Source organism: Idiotropiscis lumnitzeri, chromosome 10, assembly GCF_059441095.1.
Source record: "Idiotropiscis lumnitzeri isolate Australia: NSW breed Sydney's pygmy pipehorse chromosome 10, RoL_Ilum_1.0, whole genome shotgun sequence".
NCBI classification, from domain to species: domain Eukaryota; kingdom Metazoa; phylum Chordata; class Actinopteri; order Syngnathiformes; family Syngnathidae; genus Idiotropiscis; species Idiotropiscis lumnitzeri.
Genome location: NC_142400.1, coordinates 10,301,958 through 10,322,992, shown reverse-complemented (window position 1 = coordinate 10,322,992; position 21,035 = coordinate 10,301,958). Strand labels below are relative to the sequence as shown.

At 41.3% G+C, this 21,035-nt stretch overlaps 3 protein-coding genes across 7 annotated transcripts; 2 read left to right on the top strand and 1 right to left on the bottom strand.

Annotated features, from left to right (window-relative positions):
* Positions 1-122: 122 nt before the first annotated feature.
* On the top strand, positions 123-11,128 carry colq (collagen-like tail subunit (single strand of homotrimer) of asymmetric acetylcholinesterase). 3 transcript variants are annotated; one of them, XM_088306291.1, is made up of 17 exons: positions 123-711; positions 1,492-1,601; positions 1,856-1,942; positions 3,727-3,771; positions 3,946-3,972; positions 4,646-4,717; positions 5,358-5,420; positions 5,498-5,524; positions 5,606-5,650; positions 5,728-5,763; positions 5,839-5,919; positions 6,535-6,631; positions 6,982-7,118; positions 7,332-7,451; positions 7,557-7,698; positions 8,429-8,531; positions 8,611-11,128. In XM_088306291.1, the coding sequence occupies exons 1-17, from the start codon at positions 603-605 to the stop codon at positions 8,678-8,680; spliced, it is 1,371 nt and encodes a 456-aa protein (XP_088162417.1). In that variant the 5' UTR covers positions 123-602; the 3' UTR covers positions 8,681-11,128. The 3 variants fall into 3 exon arrangements, with proteins under 3 accessions (XP_088162417.1, XP_088162416.1, XP_088162415.1); XM_088306290.1 differs by having other exon boundaries at positions 123-1,601; positions 7,572-7,698; XM_088306289.1 differs by having other exon boundaries at positions 123-1,601.
* Positions 11,129-12,598: 1,470 nt separating this feature from the next.
* plekha8 (pleckstrin homology domain containing A8) lies at positions 12,599-18,687 on the bottom strand. Its single transcript, XM_088307493.1, has 13 exons — positions 18,476-18,687; positions 17,982-18,098; positions 17,725-17,880; positions 17,499-17,623; positions 16,746-16,904; positions 16,637-16,677; positions 16,452-16,564; positions 15,932-16,205; positions 15,508-15,593; positions 14,181-14,239; positions 13,894-14,095; positions 13,764-13,825; positions 12,599-13,676 (listed from the first exon to the last, which is right to left on the bottom strand). The coding sequence occupies exons 1-13, from the start codon at positions 18,534-18,536 to the stop codon at positions 13,479-13,481; spliced, it is 1,653 nt and encodes a 550-aa protein (XP_088163619.1). The 5' UTR covers positions 18,537-18,687; the 3' UTR covers positions 12,599-13,478.
* Positions 18,688-18,842: 155 nt separating this feature from the next.
* Positions 18,843-20,747, top strand: fkbp14 (FKBP prolyl isomerase 14). Of its 3 annotated transcripts, none has more exons than XM_088306256.1 (5): positions 18,843-18,971; positions 19,113-19,186; positions 19,373-19,524; positions 19,587-19,714; positions 20,380-20,747. In XM_088306256.1, the coding sequence occupies exons 2-5, from the start codon at positions 19,128-19,130 to the stop codon at positions 20,536-20,538; spliced, it is 498 nt and encodes a 165-aa protein (XP_088162382.1). In that variant the 5' UTR covers positions 18,843-18,971; positions 19,113-19,127; the 3' UTR covers positions 20,539-20,747. The 3 variants fall into 3 exon arrangements, with proteins under 3 accessions (XP_088162382.1, XP_088162381.1, XP_088162380.1); XM_088306255.1 differs by having other exon boundaries at positions 18,853-18,971; positions 19,039-19,186; XM_088306254.1 differs by having other exon boundaries at positions 18,859-19,186.
* Positions 20,748-21,035: the final 288 nt, after the last annotated feature.

Genomic DNA, 21,035 nt, shown 5'->3' with positions numbered 1-21,035 from the left:
TTCCAGGACATTATTTCTTTCCACACATTCTCTACACTTCAGCAAACAGAATGGTTTTAAATTGACAGAGAATGTATTTACAGCTCACACATTCGCCCAAAGAAGACCAGCGCAAAAGCAGACAATTTATTTTGTCGGACAGTACAGGCAATAAAACCAGTTCGGCCTGGAGTAAATGGATGCAACAATTGCTCAGGGGCTGGCTTAGAAAAAAAACCGCAGCAATCAAAATAGCCTGAAAGCTTGCACGCTAAAATGTGAAAGTATGTGCTAATGCACACAATATCTTGTAGTAAGGCAAACAGTGGGCGAGTAAGCGTCCGGTCCCCCCTTGTGAGGGGAGTGGAAACAACAAAGGCACCCCCTGCAGTAGTATCTATCTAATATTGGCACTCATAAGCAGCTGGCAGGCCGCCTTCTGTAATTTTAGTGCACACGGATGCGGAGGAAAGGTTTAATGGGCATTGGTGGACATGCCCCCCTCGCGAGGGCGTAAAGACAGCAGAGCGGAGAGGAGAGGGAGAATGGGGAGGTGAAACGCAGACAGGAAGGCAGACAGTAAGAGAAGGCTGCTTTTGCTTCACGAATAAAGTCGGGCAACTATGAGCAGCAGCATGACTCCTCTAGCACATGGACTTTATCTGACTCTGTGCTTTTCCTATGGCCTGGCCCACTCTTCTTTGCTGGACAGCTTTAGTTCATTCCCAGCAGGTAATTGTTGTCATTATATGCGTGTTTCTCGGTGCGTGCAAACATGCATGCACAGGTGTTGAAGGGCCCGGGGAGCATCAGCGTGAAGAAACATCAAGGTGCAATCTAAGGAAGTCCAAATGCAACTTGATATAAGGCTCATTTTTGATTGACACTCAGTCAGAGATTGATCTTAGTCTGTATTTATTTTATTTTTTGCCGTTATAGCTTGCAGTGATTTCGACTTGCTTTATATTTTTTACCCATTTGTGGTATTTAAGAATATAGGAAGGCAAATATTAGATACGGCTCTCAGAAAGCTGCGGAGCCGAAAACGATGTTCGGTAAATGTTGAATCAAGTCATCAGTGTCAATCCAAACTGTGCATTATTATTTTTGTAACAGTTGACTTGTTTATATCCAGATTTTGGATCTTATTTGATGTGCATGTTACTGTGTACCTAGTTAAGTGGTCTTGTAAACTACTCTTGTTGTCATGTTGTTGTTGCCCATGAGGTGGACTGGAAATGCCTCTATAAATAGCCAATGCAGCGGTACCTCATGTCTGCACGAGGAACTGTTGGACGGGTGTCACCATTTGATAGTTTGCACCTGTTTCCTGCATGCTAACTGTTTGTGCTTAACCTTCTTCACGATTGCATGTTTGCCACCAGATGTTGTTCATCAATGGATTCCCCCCTCCCCTACCCCTCACATGCGTACTCAAAAGAACAGCATTCATGTATTGTTGTGACCTCTCCTCAACGTCTTCCTCCTTGCTTGTCTTCACACCTTGCACAGTGCTCACTCCCCAGGAGCAGCAGAGGAGGTTGAACCCATGCTGTTTAGCGAGTCCGCCTCCACCCCCCCTCTTTCCGCCACCCCCTTCACTTTGGCGCCGACACATTCTCGTGAGTCCAAGTCGTGTGCTCGCCGTCCTTTTGAAGAATATCCGACGTGTGTCAATGTTGTCGTGTCCTTGGATGATGTCCAACCGGTGTCACACACCCGCTTTCTTTTAAGCTGCCAAGTAACAGCGATGAGTCGTTGCATGCATACAGTACATAGAGTAGATGAGAGATGTTGTGGTATGCTTTGGATCCTTATCATCTAGTGAGCATGAGTCAAAGATTATTTTGGATATTTTGATATTTTCTCTTATCAGGATGGTGATTCAGAGACTCCACCTGGAGGTAAAGGTTCCTCCTGTGCCCGTGGCCCCCCCGGACCCACTGGTCCCCCTGGACCTCAGGTAAGTGCTTGCAAAATGTGAAATTGTCATTGTCAGTCTACGTTATGTTTCGCTAGGACCTGACAAATACTATGCCAAGTATTTTTCCAGAGACTTTTAAGACTCAAACACTCATTTGTTTTGTAAGAACATTTGGTCAGCCTACTGAATCTTAATGAAGTTATCTGGCCTGTAATTCCAAGTTGACACAGGGTTTAGACCATTTTTTTCCTAAAGTTTAATGGCCAAGGCACATACTTTACATCGGAAAATATCTCTCACCACACAAATGTCTGGAAACACGTGTTAATTATATGCCTTCCGCCTTCTAGTGGAAAAACATTTTATTGTTGTATACAGTGTATGTCCGCTCGGACGTAAAAACCTGGCGCATCTTGATTTTTGTGCAGTTACAAGCCTCCTTTTCTGTGTTTGGCAATTTGGCAGAGCACGTTGCATCATACTGGGTGGCACTTTGGACAGAGGGTTTTTCTTTTACATGCACTTGACAATTTGATGGCAGTAATCTGACGAAATTTAAGACCAGATGAAATCAGGTCTAAGTCTTGGCGAAGGTGGTGTAATGCGATTTTGGTAGATTTGATCAAGGTGCGGACAAATTCTGAGCTCCACGGATGTGTGATAGTTGTCATCGTATTTCATTCATAAATATTCACTTAACAGCGTGCATTGGACAACATTGTCGTTATTATTTTTCCAATTATTATTACTATTATTATTATTATTGTAATCATCATCGTTAATATATTTCTAAAATAATCCCCTGAGCCGTGGTACAGCTGGGAGTGGAGTGGGGGGGGGTGGTTTAGTGGGCGCAAATGCCCATTTGGGACTGCGATCAAAAAGATCAAAACAACTAAAACTCCACCCATGGTCACAGTTTGACGTGGCACGAAAATATGGCCCCCGTTTGTCAAAAGGGAGTTTTGACTGATGTTATTTTTCAACTTGTTTATGATCTGGGGATAATTTTCTTTTTTTTTGGGACGTTATTAGGTGATTTTTTTCCCCAAATCATTCCCAATATGATTTAAAATAAGGCTGAGAACTGAACAGGTGACATGTTACTGAGGTCTCCAATTTGAGAAAATCCTGGAGAGGAGACAGGAGGGGAACTCTCTCATGCATGGAACACAGCAGCCCATTAACACTCTGCATTTAGCCACGGACATAAATAGCCTTTTTCCACTGGCGGCCCGCAGCGCACCTCATGTCATTTTTTTGAAACTCGATAAAGAGTTGTCTGCCTGGAAAGGCGCGCTGGCTTGCGTACATTCCGGGGATTACCAACCTAAGGGCGTGACAGTGTGCCTACATGGGTGATGGAAGTTTATTAACATGAGTCATTTATTATTCAATGTTTTGCTGCCGCCGACCACCCTGGGCTGCCTCAGCAGTATCAGGGCCGCAACAGGCGCTTTTTCAATCAATATCTGCCACTCAGGCTTTAATTAAGACTGCAGCTCGCATTTCCACCTGCAGACTTTTTAGGCTTACACTGGGGACAGTGTGGATAGGGATATTTAGAGATGTCTAAATAACGCACACCTCACACCTCCCATCAGATTAACTAGATTTAATGCTTGAGAAAAATAAAGAAAAAAATAAACAGCTCAATAAAAATAATAAATATATATATTTATATCTCTACAAAGAGACAAAGCATTTCAGGCGATGCAGAAAAGTCAGACTTATTGTTTCAGTTTATTGTATTACTTATTGTATAAGTTTCTCAACGGCCTTACTGCTCTTTATGCCAGTGGTTTGTATTTCACGTTTTCCAGGGCCCACCAGGATTACCAGGTATTGGAGGATCCAAGGGGGAAAAGGTAAGGATATTTTCCTCAATGACATCCTTGCCACTCAAGATCCATGATCATATGTGCTCATTATTTTTGTGAGCTCAATTTGTCTTGGCCTGCAGCCCAAGATGCTGACAGATGCTAGTTTGGAAATGCATTAACGGCGTCTGTCCTTGTCCCTCCTTCACATCCTGTTGTCAGGGAGAAATCGGAAGACCTGGACAAAAGGTGAGCGTCTCCATTAATCACCAGTTATTCTGTGCTAAATGGATTTGCACAAAAATGAGATTCAATGTCAGTGGCTGCTTTGTGAGCAAGCGCAACCTTGACGGGAGACGGTGCACATGTAAGCGATTGCAAAGGATGCTGAGCTCACGTACGGTGGGGCATTTCAGACCACGTGCGTCGCTGTAACATGGCACGTGTGTGAGAAAGTTCAGGTGTTTCGTGTGACCACCAGCGGAAGCGTAAAATACTTTACCATTACTTCCCATGGGCCAGTGGGAGAGATTCAATGGCGGGAGGTCTGAGCGAACGGCATTTGCAGCACTGCAGTGCAATTTAGCTTAGTGCTCGGAGCCAGGTCGTAAATCATTTTATTTCCCACAAGCACCGGCTCCTGTTCTATACACAGGCTATCATTTAATTAAATAGGGCAAAGTGACAGCGCTCGTTAAAGTCAGTCCTCCCCTGCGTGTACTCCTGCACATGTCGGATAAATACTGTCGCAAGCAGACTGACAGCCTTTGCAGCAAATACTCACTAGAACTGAGAATTTATTTTGCTTGTATTTTATCGTACAGATTGAATTATTTGCTTTTACTTCCCATTAATGTCCCGATTTATCAGCAGAACAGGCTTGATAAGATGTTTGGTTCTTAAAAATCATTTCCTCCATCAGGGTCGGACTGGTCCCCCTGGACTCCCCGGAAAGCAAGGACCAGTTGGATGGCCAGGACCAAGTGGGCCCAAAGTGAGTAAGTCAGATCTCTTTATGTAGATACTGTATGCTGATGTTGATGCACAGGAATACTTTTATAGCAATATCTATGATCGGTTATGGTGAAATGAATGATCTTTTTTTTTTGTTAAATTCATTTTAGAGGAGTCAATAGAATGTACTCATGGAGAACAAATCTGCCTAATAGTTCAGAGTCTCAGAGTCCGAATATTGATTGTCCAGCTTCCTCCCGCCTTCCAAAAAAAAACAAGCTTGTTAGTTTTATTGACGACTACCAGTGAATGGTCGTTTGTGCCCTGTGAAAGGCTGGCGACCAGTCCAAAGTGTGTCCGGCCTCTCGCCTGCCATCTGCTGAGATAAGCGCCAGTGAGACTTTGAATGTCCTGAACTCTCGTTTGCATGCCAATGCTGTGTTAAGTCGAATAATGTTCCCGAGAGAAGTAGAATGATTGTTGTTGAAAATCCAATTTCCGACGTTGTACTTGTTTTGACCACAAACTAGCCAAAATTGCATTCCATTTTGTAACAGTTACGCAAATATAGGAGTTATCCACAATTACTGACATTCTTAACAACCAACTATTACATTGCTATGCTCTATTATTTAAATCAGGCTATTTTTATTTATTTATTTATATTTATCTGTGGTCAGGGAGAGAAAGGTGATACCGGCCTAATGGGTTTACCCGGCGGGAGAGGACCAATTGGGCCCAGGGTAGGCAATCGATTCATTAACATTTAAATCTCAACTACTTTTTCTCAGCATGCTCATAATGCTTTTCTCTATTTCAGGGTTTACCTGGCTACAAGGGTGAAAAGGTGTGTGAGCACTGTCATTGCGATGATTGACAGTGGGAGTGTTTTCAAATGGACTCATCTACGGTATGTTTGCTTCATCAGGGTTCGCGAGGAGAACATGGTGAGGATGGCTCCAAAGGTGACAAAGTGGGTACATAATCAGGATTTATGTTGTAAAATATTTGGACACATTTCATGCATATAGTATTCCGTTATATTTTCAGGGGGCAATGGGATTCCCCGGAATGCTGGGACAGAAAGTGAGCGGCATATTTTTCACACTTTTTTTTTTACACTTACATATTATTCATTTTGGTGTGATGTTTTTTGTACAGGGTGAAATGGGTCCAAAGGGAGAACCTGGCGTTTCAGGAAACCGAGGACCCACTGGTCGACCAGGCAAGCGAGGCAAACAGGTGATGTCCTGGCCGTAAAAAAACTGATACAGTATAATTTATAAAAGTAAATACAAAACTGTATATGGGAAATTCATTTTGATATTTTACTTAATTTTTGACATATTTTACACAATTAGTAAATAAATGTATTAAATGTGTATAATTGTAAAAGGAGCACTTTTTAATATGAAAAAGTAATAATCAAGCTTTCCACATTTTTTTTTTTTTTTGCAGAACTACGTATATTTAATATATGTTATATGCGACAGTGCAATATGACAAGTAATTTTCACTTTTTCAAAAATATCAAATGCATTGTATTCTGACTCCCACACAGTTGTCAGCGTCTTGTAAGATACACAGTAAGATACTGTACGAGGGCACGTTAGCACCAATGCTCGTGCAATATGAGTCGTGTCCCGGCTGGTCCATCAGAATTGTGGACCACTAAAGTATGTTAGCCCCGGTTGATGTGGCACCGACTAACACTATTGCGCTGTTGTATCTACTTCAAAGGATTACATAGCTGCTGTCGCGTTCATTATTTGTTTCGACCGCTATGAATAGAATATGCAAGTATGCATGAGAGTTAGCGGTGTGAGGCATGTTGTATATATTCGGCTTGTGTTGCAGGGAGCGAAAGGCGACTCAGGCAGTGGTGGTCCAAGGGGTCCTGCAGGTCCACAGGGATCTCCCGGCCTTCCTGGTCCTCCGGGTCCTCCCGTCACAGGTGACGACTTTGACCTCAACTGTTTTTGCATATCAGTGCAAAGTGACACAGTGCTCAGTCAGTCAGACGAGTCTTTGAGTCTGACGTTGGCATGCTCTCCGCTGTGGCAGCGGGTGCAGCCAAACGCCTTATCAGCAGAAGGCAGCAAAGGCTGGCGTAAGCGTTTGTCTTATTTAGTGAGGAGAAATCTAATCTCCTGAGGTGAGGAAAAATGCTTGCGTCATGACGTCATGGGGCTAGAATGCACAGAGAGGCTTCTGCTACTTTTTTTTTCATCACATAACGTATTTGTTTGCAAATATACAAAGCCACGCCCTAATAATCCTTTTCTCTTCTGTCAATGGGTTCAGGACTTCATATGGTTGGAACCAAAGGTGCCCGCGGTCCACCCGGGCAGCCTGGACAGTGTAGCTGCAGCTCTCTCAGTGGTTCTCTATTAGAAGATTATCACTCCAGGGGGAAGCCTCAAAATCTCAAAGTACCTGCGGTGAGGGGGAAATACTTTTGCGCTGAACAAATGTGATGTTTTATTTTAACAATTTTAATTTTTCAAGTGAGAATGGGCTTGACAATTAATTTCTTTATTAATTGATTGATAGATCGCGTGCGTCTGGTGCATGTTAAGTTACACTATACTTATATGAACATTCTCCATTATTGTATATACACAATGTTATCCCTTAACGTCTTTTCCATTTAGATCTTTGTAGTGAGCAACGAGGAGGAGCTGGGGCGTCTTCAGACAGAGAACGCGTTTGCATTCCGTAAAGATCAGAGGTCTCTTTATTTCAAAGACGCTGACGGCTGGGTTCCAGTTCAGGTATCGTTCTAATCTACATCCTCCATGATCAATGTTTTTTTGTCATATAATGTTCGACAAGCGTCTTTTCCAATTGTTGCTCAAGTCTCTTAAACTCTGTAAAAGACTTTCCCAATCCAGATGCCAGCGTTCCAGTCTATGGAGAACCCACCTGATGATGACGGTTACTGCGGTGACGGCATCGTGCAAAGCGGAGGTGGTGAGGAATGTGACGACCGGAACAAAGTTGTCACTGACGCCTGCATCAGTAAGTCGTCTTAAATACACTGAACGACGTGTAAAAATGTACGAAAATGTCCCTCGTTATCTGTTGCTGACTTACAAACATGGAAGAAATTATTACATCACCATTTTTTCTTCAATTTATTTTTATTTTAATGCACACACTGTACAAGTGGAAAGTTGTACCACGAACGATTATTGCTGAACAATTTTGAAATGTAATCTACACTCCTAGGGTTATGCTAAAATAAAGACAAATAAACCATGAATTAATAATTATCTACCTCAATTGGAGTTGTTAATTTATTAAACACAACTATTTGCAATTGTTGACGCTTTCATTATGACAACAGAATTGTACCAAAGAAGTGCGGCATGAACTTAAATCACAGTAAGTCACAAATCAAATTGCAGCAATAATGCAAACAAATCTGTAGCTTCATCACTTCACCTGAACAATAAAATCCAAACATGTGGACTGTGCTTCTTAAAGACTGAATTTCTATAGACACAATAAATAAATAAAATATACACTGGATGAAAGGATGAATGTAAAAAAATAAAAGTCAAACCTTGCGACCACCTAAAAAAAAACAACAAAAAAAAAAACCCCTAAGTGGAGCCTTTACAATTTGAAAATTGCATCCCCCCCAGCACACCTGTTGACATCTTGTGGCACATGTTGAGTATCACAAATTACTGTCAACTAGATCTGCAACTGAATGCTGTTCTTTTTTATTGTCATCTTACCACAGAGTGTAAACACGCCTTCTGCGGCGATGGATATCGCCATGAGGGCGCTGAGGAATGTGACGGCAAAGACTTTGGCTACCAGACGTGTCATTCATACCTGCCAGGGTAAGCGTGGCAAAACCAAAACCACCAAAACTCTTACTTGACCACATGGACTTACGGAAGTGTCCTCTATTATTTGCAGGTCATACGGTCACCTGAAGTGCACTCCGTACTGTGCTATCGATTCCACAAACTGCAAGTACTTCACCTGAGTGGAAAGCTGGACATTGCGTCCGGATCCTTTTACGTGGGACACAAACTGGGAATATACTTTTCATGCCAAATAAAAGAACAAAGACAGGGAAGACGCAGCAGATGAACTGAAGCGAAGCATATACTGTAGATAACTCCCGCGTACTGCTGCCGCATTTAATCCCTCGGAGCGTTGCTATATATGTGGAGGGAAAATTTTCACCCACACGTCGGAAACAGCAAGACAGCTGCGCTCCGTCTTAACCAGCCGGATTTAAACCCGGCCTCCTCATCACGCCTCAATGGACACAAATCTGTCTGTGAGGGCGACAGATGCGTGCCAGCCGTGCTGGGAGACTTTGCCAGGGGCATCGTAATCTTTACCCAGTTACTATCGGAAGAAAAAAAAAAAACATAAAAAAGAGAGCTGAGCGTAGGCCTCCGGTTTTGTGCCAGTGCAGCAGCATTTGCATGAGGCTGGCCATCATCAAGCATGTATCACTTGACCTCTTACTGGTTTCCACTTTGTACTCTTAACCTCACATTAACATAAGCAGGGATGTCAGTCAGTAAATATGTTCTAGCGCTCTTTCAACCAGACTGTTAACACACCGCACCGGCGACACAGGTGGTGCTTCTCTACTCGACACACACATTTGGTCACATATCCAAGAACAACTCTCAGGAACAAGCAGGTCGACTCTCAACAGCATCCACTTTGGTTTGTAGAGGCACATAGGAAGCGCAAGAAAAAAAAAAAAAAGTCCAGTGATCTCCCGTTCATTAACGGAGTTACATTTCTAGCGTGAAAAGTGAAAATTTGTGATTTAGAGAGGACATAAACTATACAAACTCGTCAACTGATGAAAACGTGTTTTAAACACACTGTTAACATATTTGATGATACTAAAAAAAAAAAAGAATTGCAAGCGTAAAATGTATAGAAAAATGAGCCAAGGCACATATTTTCCAATAAAAAAATTTCACGTCATGCAACCAAACAAATGTCACAAAAAGTTCTGAAAAAAATGACGAGCTCGTCTGAAGTGACTCTCAAATTGACTTGCTCAGTATGAAATTCGGTCGGAAATGAGTTGATCGCAAAGCGATTATTCAGCGCAATGAGTGCCATTTAGTCGAGCATTTAATTGTTCTGCCTGTCACTAGGTATATGAGTAAAGGCACATTATTTATATGAATAAATAAGAATTTTTGTGAAAAAAAAAAATGAAATTTGATCATTTCCCACAGCACACTTGATCTCTCACGGCCCAGTGGTTCTTTAATCAACTGGGAAAAAAACATTAGCTAATTCAGTTTGCAATTAAAAAAAAAAAAATCATATTTTTCAATAAATAGTACACGATTAAAATATGTGGGGAAAAAATCTTCTAAGACCCCCATCCTGTGCCTCTAATTTGATTGATTTGATTTTCACGAATAAGGTGCTTTTACGGGGTAACAAGGTGACAAGTCTGCACGAGGCTGTGGGGGTACTTCTGATTGGTTGTTTTTCCTCTGGCGCGGTAATTTCTTGCCGATCAGATTAGTGGCACAAGATGGGGCCTGGGAGACAGATTTTTTTTCTCTCTCATATTCTTTTAATTCTGTACTACTATCAGGTCATGCTGACAGTTTTAACAAATATGACAAAAGCTTTTTATAATTTTTTTTAAATTTTAAACTGCATCTCCCCATTTACGCCTCCCACACGCTGTAAACACACTGAAACGTATTTAAACACACTTCTGATTGTCAAGGTATCTCAACACAAAGATGTTAAACAGAAAAACCTGCGATATAGTGGGGGATTACTGTAATATACTCCTATATGTGAAGGCTTGAAACTGTTATGTCCTTAAACTCAGCGCACAGGCAAGGCTGGAATAGGCCGTAGCTGCTAAATAGGCGATGAAGCTGTTCTATGGTCCTTACTGTATTTACTCTATTACCTCGTTATCCAGTCTTTGTGTCTTACGGTCACGCGAGCGTGTGTAGACGTGTAGGGCGGCGCAAAAGAAAGAAATTAGTCGACATAAGCTTCCTCTGTCCATAAGCTATCATTGCGAAAGGAGACGTCTCCTCACTCCTTGTATAATGTACAAACAAGACTGTTACGATGTTGTGTCCGCATGTTTGTGCTCATGTGATCATTACGGCCTTTTTCATTTGTGTATCTCTCATCTGTGCAGCGGGTGTCTTAAGAAATGTGTTGCAGAGTACAGCAGTCGTGTGACACAATGTATTAGGTTCAAACACACCGTGCTGAATGTTCCCGCCTGTGGCTTGTGAGCTTTGTTCCATACTGTAATGTGCACAACATGACACGCATGTGGTAACTCTGTAAGGCTTTAGCTGAAGTGTAGTATGCGCTCTGACTGGAATACTGAACAATTGTTATGTGTTGTTACTCTATGATTTCTACGGATGTTCAAAAAAAATACAATAAAAGTGAGACTTCAAAAATATGTCAAGCTGTTTTCCATTATAAATGAATTGATTCTGTTTTCTATGCCACCCATTTTGTTCACATTGACTGGACAAAAGGCGGAGATGACCCTTGACCGGATGCCAGTCAATCACAGGTCACATGTAGAGACAGACAACCCTTACAATTCACAACTCTGGACAATTCTTCAATGAAGTTAACATTTATACTTTTGGCAAGTGGGAGGGTGGCACAGGAGAAACTCAGAACTATCAGCAAAACAAATCAAGAAATCATTTGAATCTTCATAGTCAGTCATACAGAACAGCAAACATCTCATATTTGTGCCCTTTAGCTGGAATTGAAGTTGCTTGATTATAAAACAAAATATGACAAATTAAAGTATGAAAACAATTCATGTTTGCTGTGAGCTAATGTGTTTTGATGCAAAAATCCATTCTTGATAAAATAACCAAGCAAAAAAATGTTTTAAAAAATCTGCTTCATTTATTCATTCTGTTCTTTGTTTCTGTTTTTTTCTCCCTTGTATTAAAATGACCATGGCACAAAACTGACATTAAGTGCAAGGAACTCATTTTGTACATTTCACAAAAAAATCAACTCACCAAGACATGTCTGCCATCTAGTGGTGATTGGTGACATTACAACTTAAAACAACAGTCGACCACTGCATATTTGTAATTTGGCACCTGCAGATTTGCATATACACAGGTTAAAAAAAAACTAAAACTTTTCTTACAGTATTTTGTCACATTTTAGATTTTTTTTCCGGAATTGCCATCCCTCATTTCCCCGTTTCTCATGGAAAACAAGCAATTTATCAGCAATTTTTGTTCCCAATCTATCTATCTGTTTTTTAATTATTTATCCAAGAGGCCACTAAAGAGTGTGGAGTCATCAGTTGCCCATCTCTACCATTATGAATACTCCTTAAACAAGGAACGACACATAAATGAAGCTGAAGTTGACAACTACATTTTTGGTACTTTTATTGGCAGCAGTCAGAAAAACTGAAGCCAACAGTGCAAGCTCCCTGATGGATGCTCCTCGACAGCTGGCCTCTCACTTGAATCTCATCCATCATTTTTGGTTTTGACACCGTCAGCAGCTTCTTGCAAACCGCTGTGTTAAACAAAACAAAAAACAGACCTCGCTTCTTCCCTCTCCCCCTCAAAGACATGAAAGTCGTGTATTAAAACAACCGTCACTTGGGTGTCAGTCAGGAGATGCTGATGCAGGACTGCGATGGGCTACTCGCAGGGTTGGCAGTTAAATCCGACTTTGTAACTGGATTACTACTGTGCTACACTGTCAGTCTTATCTAAATCAGATGTGAAGATTCACTTTCAGGACAGGAGATGCAGCAGACAAGATGAGACGCACGCTGTGTGTAAAATAACTTTTTAATGCTGTTCCAAACTCTTTAATGCACTCGCGTGCAACATTGTGTGTACGGACGCAAACGGGTTTAACAAAGATTGGACATAAAGACAACTCAATTATGTTTATTAAGTACTTATCAAATACTTCCATAGAGATAGAAAATAAATCAATTATATATACTGTATAACAGAACAGTTCAATGATTAACATTTGCACATCCGCAACCATTTGAATTTATTTTAGGCTTTAAAAAAAAAACTATTGTGACAAGGTCTAAAAAAAGAAACATGTTTGACTGGCTCGGAAGTAATAAGTTAGCACACGGGATGATGATGACATCATACATGGATGAATGAGATCAGCACATTTTCCACTACATGAAAGTGTATTATTGAGTCAGTTCACTGCAGTCTGTTTCCATGTTACTGTACCTCCTGAGCTCCAATTTAGACGAAACGAATGACAAGTTAATAACTTAAGACAAAATAAATAAACCTAGAAAATGCATACTATGCATTGGCTTGTTGAGAAGATGCCGGTATGTTTATAGCCATGTTCTACATGCATAATTATTTAGTTCTCCAGTGTTGTGGTGCTAAAGCCATCCTCGTTGGTCCCTCTTAAAGTCAAGAAAGAAAATAAATGCACATTTGAAATCAAATTGGAAAGCCTTGCGTCCCGAAACAGACGAAGTGCAACATTAGCAAGTTAGAGTAATAAAAAGTCCACTAGGCAAATCGCCTAGTTAGTTTGTATGAAAAACACTGACGTTGATTTTGTTTCCATGTACTATACATTCTGACATTTGATTTCCACCACAGAAATCAGACTTGTCCACTTCGGATGTACTTTGGAAGTACCCACAATTGACCCTCAAAACTACACTTCATTGTTGATGCTGAAAGCTCCTCACTGCAGACTTGTTCTTTCTTTGTAGTGCCTTTCTGTGACTCCGCCCACTTACTTCAGGGGTTTGTGCTCGGGTTTCAGACCACCTCATCGGACTCCAGGTTGTACTCCTCATAGAGGGCATCCAGGATGGTAAGTACCCTGTCCATGGCGGGCAGGTAGATGTTGAGGTCTCTGTGCATGCTGCCGGCGAAGCCGCTCTTCAGTTCGTCGCCTTCTGTCGTCACCAAGGCGGCCGTGAAGCTCTGATAGGACGGAGCGGCTCGCAAGGCCAACTGGAAGGGGGTAAAAAAAAAATAATAATAGTGAGGAAGGAGACGCCAAAGCACTTTCACGGTCTTCATCTGCGATTTAGGTCGTACCGCAAAGACTCCCCGGACCACCCATCCGTGATACTGGCGAAGAGTCTTGCCGTAAGCGTGATCTGAACAAGAGGACGATTACAATCACAAAAGAATTCGAAGCGACTTGCCTCGTCGAGTTTCGACTCACTGAGTGCTTCGTGAATGTCTTGCTCTCCCGCGTTGACCTGCGACAAGAACTCCTTGAGGAACTTGAGGCCGCGCCGGAGCCACAGCAGAGCCTCGGTGGCCGAATTACGCACCTGGGCCACCTGCGCGTGCACCTCGTGCAGCACGATGGACTGCAGCGTGGGGAAGCTGGCCGGGTCGGATATCAGCTTCTGATTGATCTTCTACAAGCAGGAAATGAAGACTTGGAATCACTGAGTAAATACAAAAGCTTCATAAAAAAAAATAACGGTTCACACTTGCACTCACCTTGATGTTCGCCACAAAGTCCATTTTCACTGGAGCAAAGACGGTCGGGCCAAGTTTGTCTGAGAGTGCGCAAAAAAAAATCATTGTTCTTTGTCATTCACATATCAACGCAAAAGAAGTAAAATACTGCAAGAATGAGGGCAAAATGTTAAAGGTGGCGTGAGATGAGCGTTGCAGCGACAATTACCATATGTACGCCCCAATACTGTATCAAAACGTTTGGGTTTTTTTTTTGGGCGAAAGTGTTGCACAACACGGTACTTACCAACCGGTCTGTAAGATGTGAAGCTAATGACTCAAAGAATGCCACAATCGATCACATACTAACTCCGAAAACAGACTTACTGCAAAATAATGTTTCTAATCCACATTTGTGTTGTCCAAAATTTCTGATGCAGGCATCAATAAGACACATGTTGCGAGTTGGGTTTATTCGATGTCTAAATAAACTCCAACCACAAGCCCTACTGTGGCTTGGATGTATTGAGAATATAAAAAAAAATTGTGTCTTTTGTACAATCTGGAACTTCCTTTTTGTGAGGCTTCCAGCCCGAAATTGAAGAATCCTTGCATTGGCCAGTCATTACTTACAGTTGGTGTATGTCCAAGAATTACATTATAAGTTCATTCATTTGTGTAGTTCAATTCGAAATAGTGACACTTACCATTATATGGATTGATGAAACTTTTCAGAATTTCTGTATTAATAATCCAATTTGTAGAATTTTCATTTTTTTCAATCGAACAACAAAGGTTTTCCCAAATATTTCATTTTTTTGAGAAGAACCTACGTGTACAAATTAGCGTCCTGACTTGTGTGCAAAAGTTCATGAATGTGAGAGAAGAAGAAATAAATACAACTAACATTCTAATGAGAACCGACACAAGAGTCGCGTTAAGATTTTACAATTTGAACGCTGATGCCTGGAAATAAACGGGTCGGCAGCTGAGCAGATATCTGGAAAACTGGATGGATACTTTATCAATTTAATAATCCCAAAAAGATTAATCAAGTGTCCAAGAACGCCCCACTCTAAACCGAGCATGATCATGTTTGCTAAGGTTGAGTTTTTGATACAGTTCTTGCAATTGTAAATGGCTGCCATCGGAAGCACCCGGCAAGTGTACATCCATAGCAAACCATTTAAATAAATTCAACATGATACAATAAGCATTAAAAAAAAAAGGCACCAAAGAGGCTGCAGATGTGAAGGCCGGGCAGAAAGCATTTCAAACGCGTGAAAGACAGAATGAGCAGCAATGGCATGAAAAGAATGTCAGCGGCCTTCTTTCAAGGGAAAAGATGAGGACGACACGACTGGCCTACCTAATACAGGCACTATTGCAAAGCATGAGTCCAAAAACTCTTGCGTGGGGATGCCATTGTTGTCATCCAGCGTTAAATCACTAAATCTAGAAAACAAAAAAAAACACAAGGACAGGACAATATTAAACACATTGTCGACTTTATTTGAGCAAAGGGTGAAACAAAGCAATACAGAGAAGGAAAGAAAGCCAGAGAGAAACACTTGATCAGTGGCACACACAACATCCTTCCATTTGATATCTCCTGTCGCATACTGCATACACGCTTTATTCACGAACAGTCAGGAAATGACTCGAAGATCAATTTAGAGTAAGGAAAATAAAGACATTTACAACAATTGTATTAATTGTCTCATTATGAATTTGTGCTGTTAGCATGTCAGTGAAACATATGAGAAATGTGGCGCATTTACATCCGTTCATACCTGTGACTCATTGTGCTGAAAAAAGTCTCCAGTGGCTCTTCTGGCTCAGCAGAATCCTTGAAAATCTCTTCTTCACAGTCGGCCTCATCTCCGTCAGGAAGAGCTTCTTGCAGAGGCTCCTCGCTGCCGCTCTCTGCGCTTTGGCCCCTGCTGCGAGTCTCTTTTTGCTCCTCGTCTTCAATGGCCGCTGCAGAGCCTTTTGCCTGAGAGGGATTTTGGGATGCGGGAGGAAGAGGATCGGCCTGCTCCTCCTGGATGGCGTTGTCGCCGTTGGCTGTGTGGCATACGGGAAACGCATGAAATGAGAGACGATAGAGATTTAACTGACATTTATATATCATATAATTTGTTATTGTAATTTGTCAAAAAAAAACATTCATCAGTGTCTTGTCTAAAAGTCAAAACATGTGTGGTCATCACTTTGCTTGCTGCATAAACAAACAGAACATTTCTTTCTGTGAGATCATCCTTCAATATATTTTGCCGAAACAAAGTGAAGTCCTTGAAAAACTGGACTTACTTGAAGGGGAAGCTTGACGTTCTGGTCCGTCTGGTTCGTCTGGGGCTTCTGCGCCAGAGTCGAGGCTACGGGAATCATGTGACATCGCCTCTGTTTCTGATAAATCTCTCCACCTGGGATATATTTACATCGTAAACATTGTCTTCTTCTAGCACTGACATTATATAACACTTAGCGGTACTTACTTCTCTCCAAAGCGCTGATTTAACTGATTTACAGGTTTCATCTGTAAGAGGCATGAGGGTGTCACATGTTTGCCATGCATGATGGCATCAGCTGGCAAAACAAACGCACCTTCTGCGGTTTGACGGCAGCGATGGGAGGCGACGCCGGCGGGCTCTGCTTGGACGCATTTGGCGTGAAAGTACGATTGGCAATCTGCATGCACTCTTCCAGGGTCTTGAGGAAAGTGGTGCACGTCGACTTCACCATGTCGCCCGTGTCTATGCCGGTCTGAAAAAGAGAACATCGAACATACTCAATGACAGAAGAGTTGGACACTTGGGACTTCTGAAAGATACAATTCAATTCAATTTATTTATTTATTTTTTTTTTGAAAGGAAAAATAAACAACTGACATAATGTGGTTGCAAAAGTGTGCACACCCTTGCTGTTTCAGGGGGCTTTTCCTAACATATTAATACTCAAATCTTCCAGCACAAGCAATGTTGTGAAGAGTGCTTTCACGGCATCAGCAGTATCTGTTTACTCCAAGACAATAAAAATATATGGCAGCGTGCATATTTATGCAACCAGGTTTTCTTTCTTTTTTCCTTAAAACATTGGAGTTTGTTTTTAACGGTCACATTAAAGGTGGAAACAGTTTGTAAATTATTTATCTTGACTACTCTAACTTCACCCATCACTATAAAATCCACATAAAGACAAGTAAGCTACGTTAACGGCACAGTTACGCTCACCGACAGCTGAACAAACAAATTAACTAGCCTCACGTCTGCTTTGTGTTATATTGAGACAAGACAATAAAGTACTGACAAAACGGAGACTGATACAGCTTGTTTACATTCTCAAAAACGCATCCCTTACTTCTGATGCGTCACCAAGTTCATCGTCATCATCCTTGATTTTGTTCACTTGTTGAAGAAGAAGGTCACAGTACAACCTGAGCTCTGACATCTTTGTCTTTAGTGCGTCTGTGTTCTCTTGTAGTTCTGCAAAGCCATGTTAAACACAAATTTTGCTTTGTTGACAAAAGCAGCAGCATTTAGCCATCACGTTAGGTCAAATGCTCATTTTACGTTGACACATTTACCCTTCTCTCTTTTTGTCCGGTTGTCTGTCAGGCAAGCTTTGGCTGTTCCCAGAGCAACCAGCCATTTTTGCCTCTCTGCTGCATTGATGGCTCTCAGGTAGAAGTACTGTTCTCCCGGTATGGTCAGGTCAAGCCGTGTGGAGTCAGACGAATGAACTAACAGCAAAAGATATAGCAATAGTCAACATGCCAGCAGAATCAAATAAGTTGTAGGAGTCATTCCCAAGCAAGAAATGGTTAGAGTGAAAAGTACAAACCTTGAATTTCACAAACAGAAATTTTAATGCTCCCCTTGCAGCCTTTCCAAGCATCCTCTTGAGAGTCATAGTAGGACAAAGTTCCTCCGTCAAGCACAAACCATCGAGGTTGCCACCCTGGAACAATCACATTAAAAGTGACTTTATTTTCTTCGTTGGCAATTAAAGCGAATACAGTCACAGTACGTGATGTAGCCCGAGTGTTTTAAAGTTTGAGCAAAGTGACACGTAACTAGATTTTAAGCTCTAATTCACATTTAAATATATCTAAATGACACAGCTGGTACTATCACAATCAAGACAAGATTAATTCCTGCCAGTTTATACAAATCGCTGTTGATGGGGCACAAGCAAGAGTCTGAAGCGATTAGCATACGTTAGCTTGCCAGCTACCTCTTTATGTTAACACAAACTCAACGCTGACGTTGTCATTGCTGGCTAGCGTCCATCATGAATACAGCGACAACATCAAAATAATGTCAAGAATAACGTACCGCTTATGTAATTGGTCCACTTGTATAGTATTCCCTCCATCGCTGAGGTGTTTTTTGCCATTCATTACTTGTTTGTCATGATAAGATTAGGCGCACAGCTGACTGACTCCGACCAGTGTATCTGGCCCCAAGTGAGATTTGCGGAGTACAGAAAACACACGCATACAGTACATTGGGTCTACGTTCTCAAAGTACGTAAACGTCTTCTAGAATACGTCTCTAAGCGGCCGCTCTTGTTTTATCGCCAGAGGATTTGCGTAAGGTGGGAGTGGTTTTAATAAAAGTGACATAGAAAAGAACCAATGGAATGATAAAGGTTAGATACAGGGCGGGACTTTGGCAAATGCTCCAATAAGAATTGGAGGAGGGAGAATTGTTGAACAGTGGCAGTGTTCATGAAGTTTGGTGCCACGTAGTTAACCTAAAACACCGTTATAGTATAAAGTTTATGAATATGATTTAAGGAATTGAATATCAAACCTCGTGAGCGCGCCTTGTAAGTTCATTTAACACAATGATATTGTCTTCCACTTGCTCGTTATTATCGTTTGTCATTATGCTAGCCCATGGAGGCAAACTACCCGACCCTGAAGTCAAAATTGAAGTTCTCCATAAACCTCTCTTATGTCACCGCAAGACAAAATATGGCGACATGCTTCTTGTCCATTACGAGGGATACTTGCACAGCAATGGCACCATGTTTTACTCAAGGTAATGTCTTGGCTTGATGTCAAATGTCACATATATTACTCTTGAACTAACTCACGGATGCTGTTTTGTTCTGTATTGTGTGTAAGTTTCATCCATCCATCACTCCACATGAGCTCTTCATACAGTCCAACTCTAATGTGCATTTGTGCGCCTGCATTCTAAAATAACACTGATGTATACTTGCAGCCGTCTTGAAGGTGATAAAAATCCAGTTTGGTTCACCCTCGGGACCAGAGAGGTGCTCTTGGGCTGGGACAAGGGTCTGCAGAACATGTGCACTGGAGAGCGCCGGAAGCTGATTGTCCCTCCATCTCTGGCCTATGGGAAAGAAAGTAAAGGTATGTTCAAAATAGTCTACCGAAAAGCGAGAAGTACTTTCTTAAATATTGTTTGTTTGCAGGCAAGATCCCTCCGAGCAGCACCCTGCTTTTTGACATCGAGCTCATCGATATCCGCAATGGGCCGAGGTCGCACGATTCCTTCCGGGAGATGGATCTCAATGATGACTGGAAGCTCTCCAAGCAGGAGGTGGGAAATTCTTCATTCTCACCTGCTGCACTTACTTAGGATGCACTCTCACACTAGGCACGTTTCACTAATAGTGTGAGTGTTTTACGTTCAAGCATGGCACAAATAAGGTCTGTGCGAGTACCGATACAGGCCTTATGTCGAGGTATCGAGCTGTAGAGAAGGCTGCCGATACCAGTCGCTGATACCAGTCACTGGTGCCATCTTGTGGCTGTTCTAGTATAAGAAAGTAAACACGCATTATTAGTTTGCTACCAACATGTGTAAAAATAAATCTGTATTTATCAATATAGGCTGATATGAAAAACATACATTGTGAGGAATTTTGATGCTGAATTGCCCAGCCTTGTTTTCCAACTTTATAGTGCCATGCTTAACAGTTGAACTTGTATTATTTTGCACTTCAATTTATTTTGAGCACAATTTATGCATTAAAAATAAATTTTTATTCATTTTTATATAATAGATTTTATAATTTTTTATGTATTTCTTCATTTTATTTAGTTATAGAAAAAACATAGCTTTATTAACATTGTGTGGGAAAAACTCATAGTTCACATTATGTCATTTACGACTATGCAGTATGACTTCTTTTTACATAATAAAATATACCAAATATCAAGTGGGCCTTTACGCCGCATTAAGTGTCCTTGTGTACATCGCAGGTGAAGGTGTACCTGGAGAAAGAGTTTGCGAAACATGGCTACTCGCCAAACGACACACATAACGAAGCGATGGTGGAGGATATCTTCAAAAATGAGGACGAGGATAAAGACGGTTTCATTTCAGCCAGAGAATTCACTTATCAACACGATGAACTGTGAAGGACACATTTCATCAACGCTCACATGCTGAATATGTCATTTTGCTTTTAATATATTGTCTTACCTCGAAAATCGGGTTGTTTACTTAATTTTGTGAATTCTATTCATGTGCTCAGTCAACATGCACTGAAAGTGTTACCACAGATGTATTTAAAATGGAACGTTTGGTGTTTTTTTTTCAGGAAATAAAATATTTAGATGTAAAACAATTTGTGGTCTCACGTGGAATTTGTTATATTCTCTTTCTGGTCACTAGAGGGCGCACTAGTACTTGACAATCTGCTCCTTAATATTTCATCGCATTATTTCCTCAAACATTTAAAAGTCTGATATAATCACGTCCAGATTCATTCCACAAAGTGTAAACTATCATTAATTAGTAGTAAAAGTTTTAAGTCATCCACTCACTTAAATTACTGTTGGCAGTGGACTCCTAAAAACGAGCACAGTAAAACAACTTTAATGGAAATGTAAGGCACCCCAATGTAGAAGGAGTC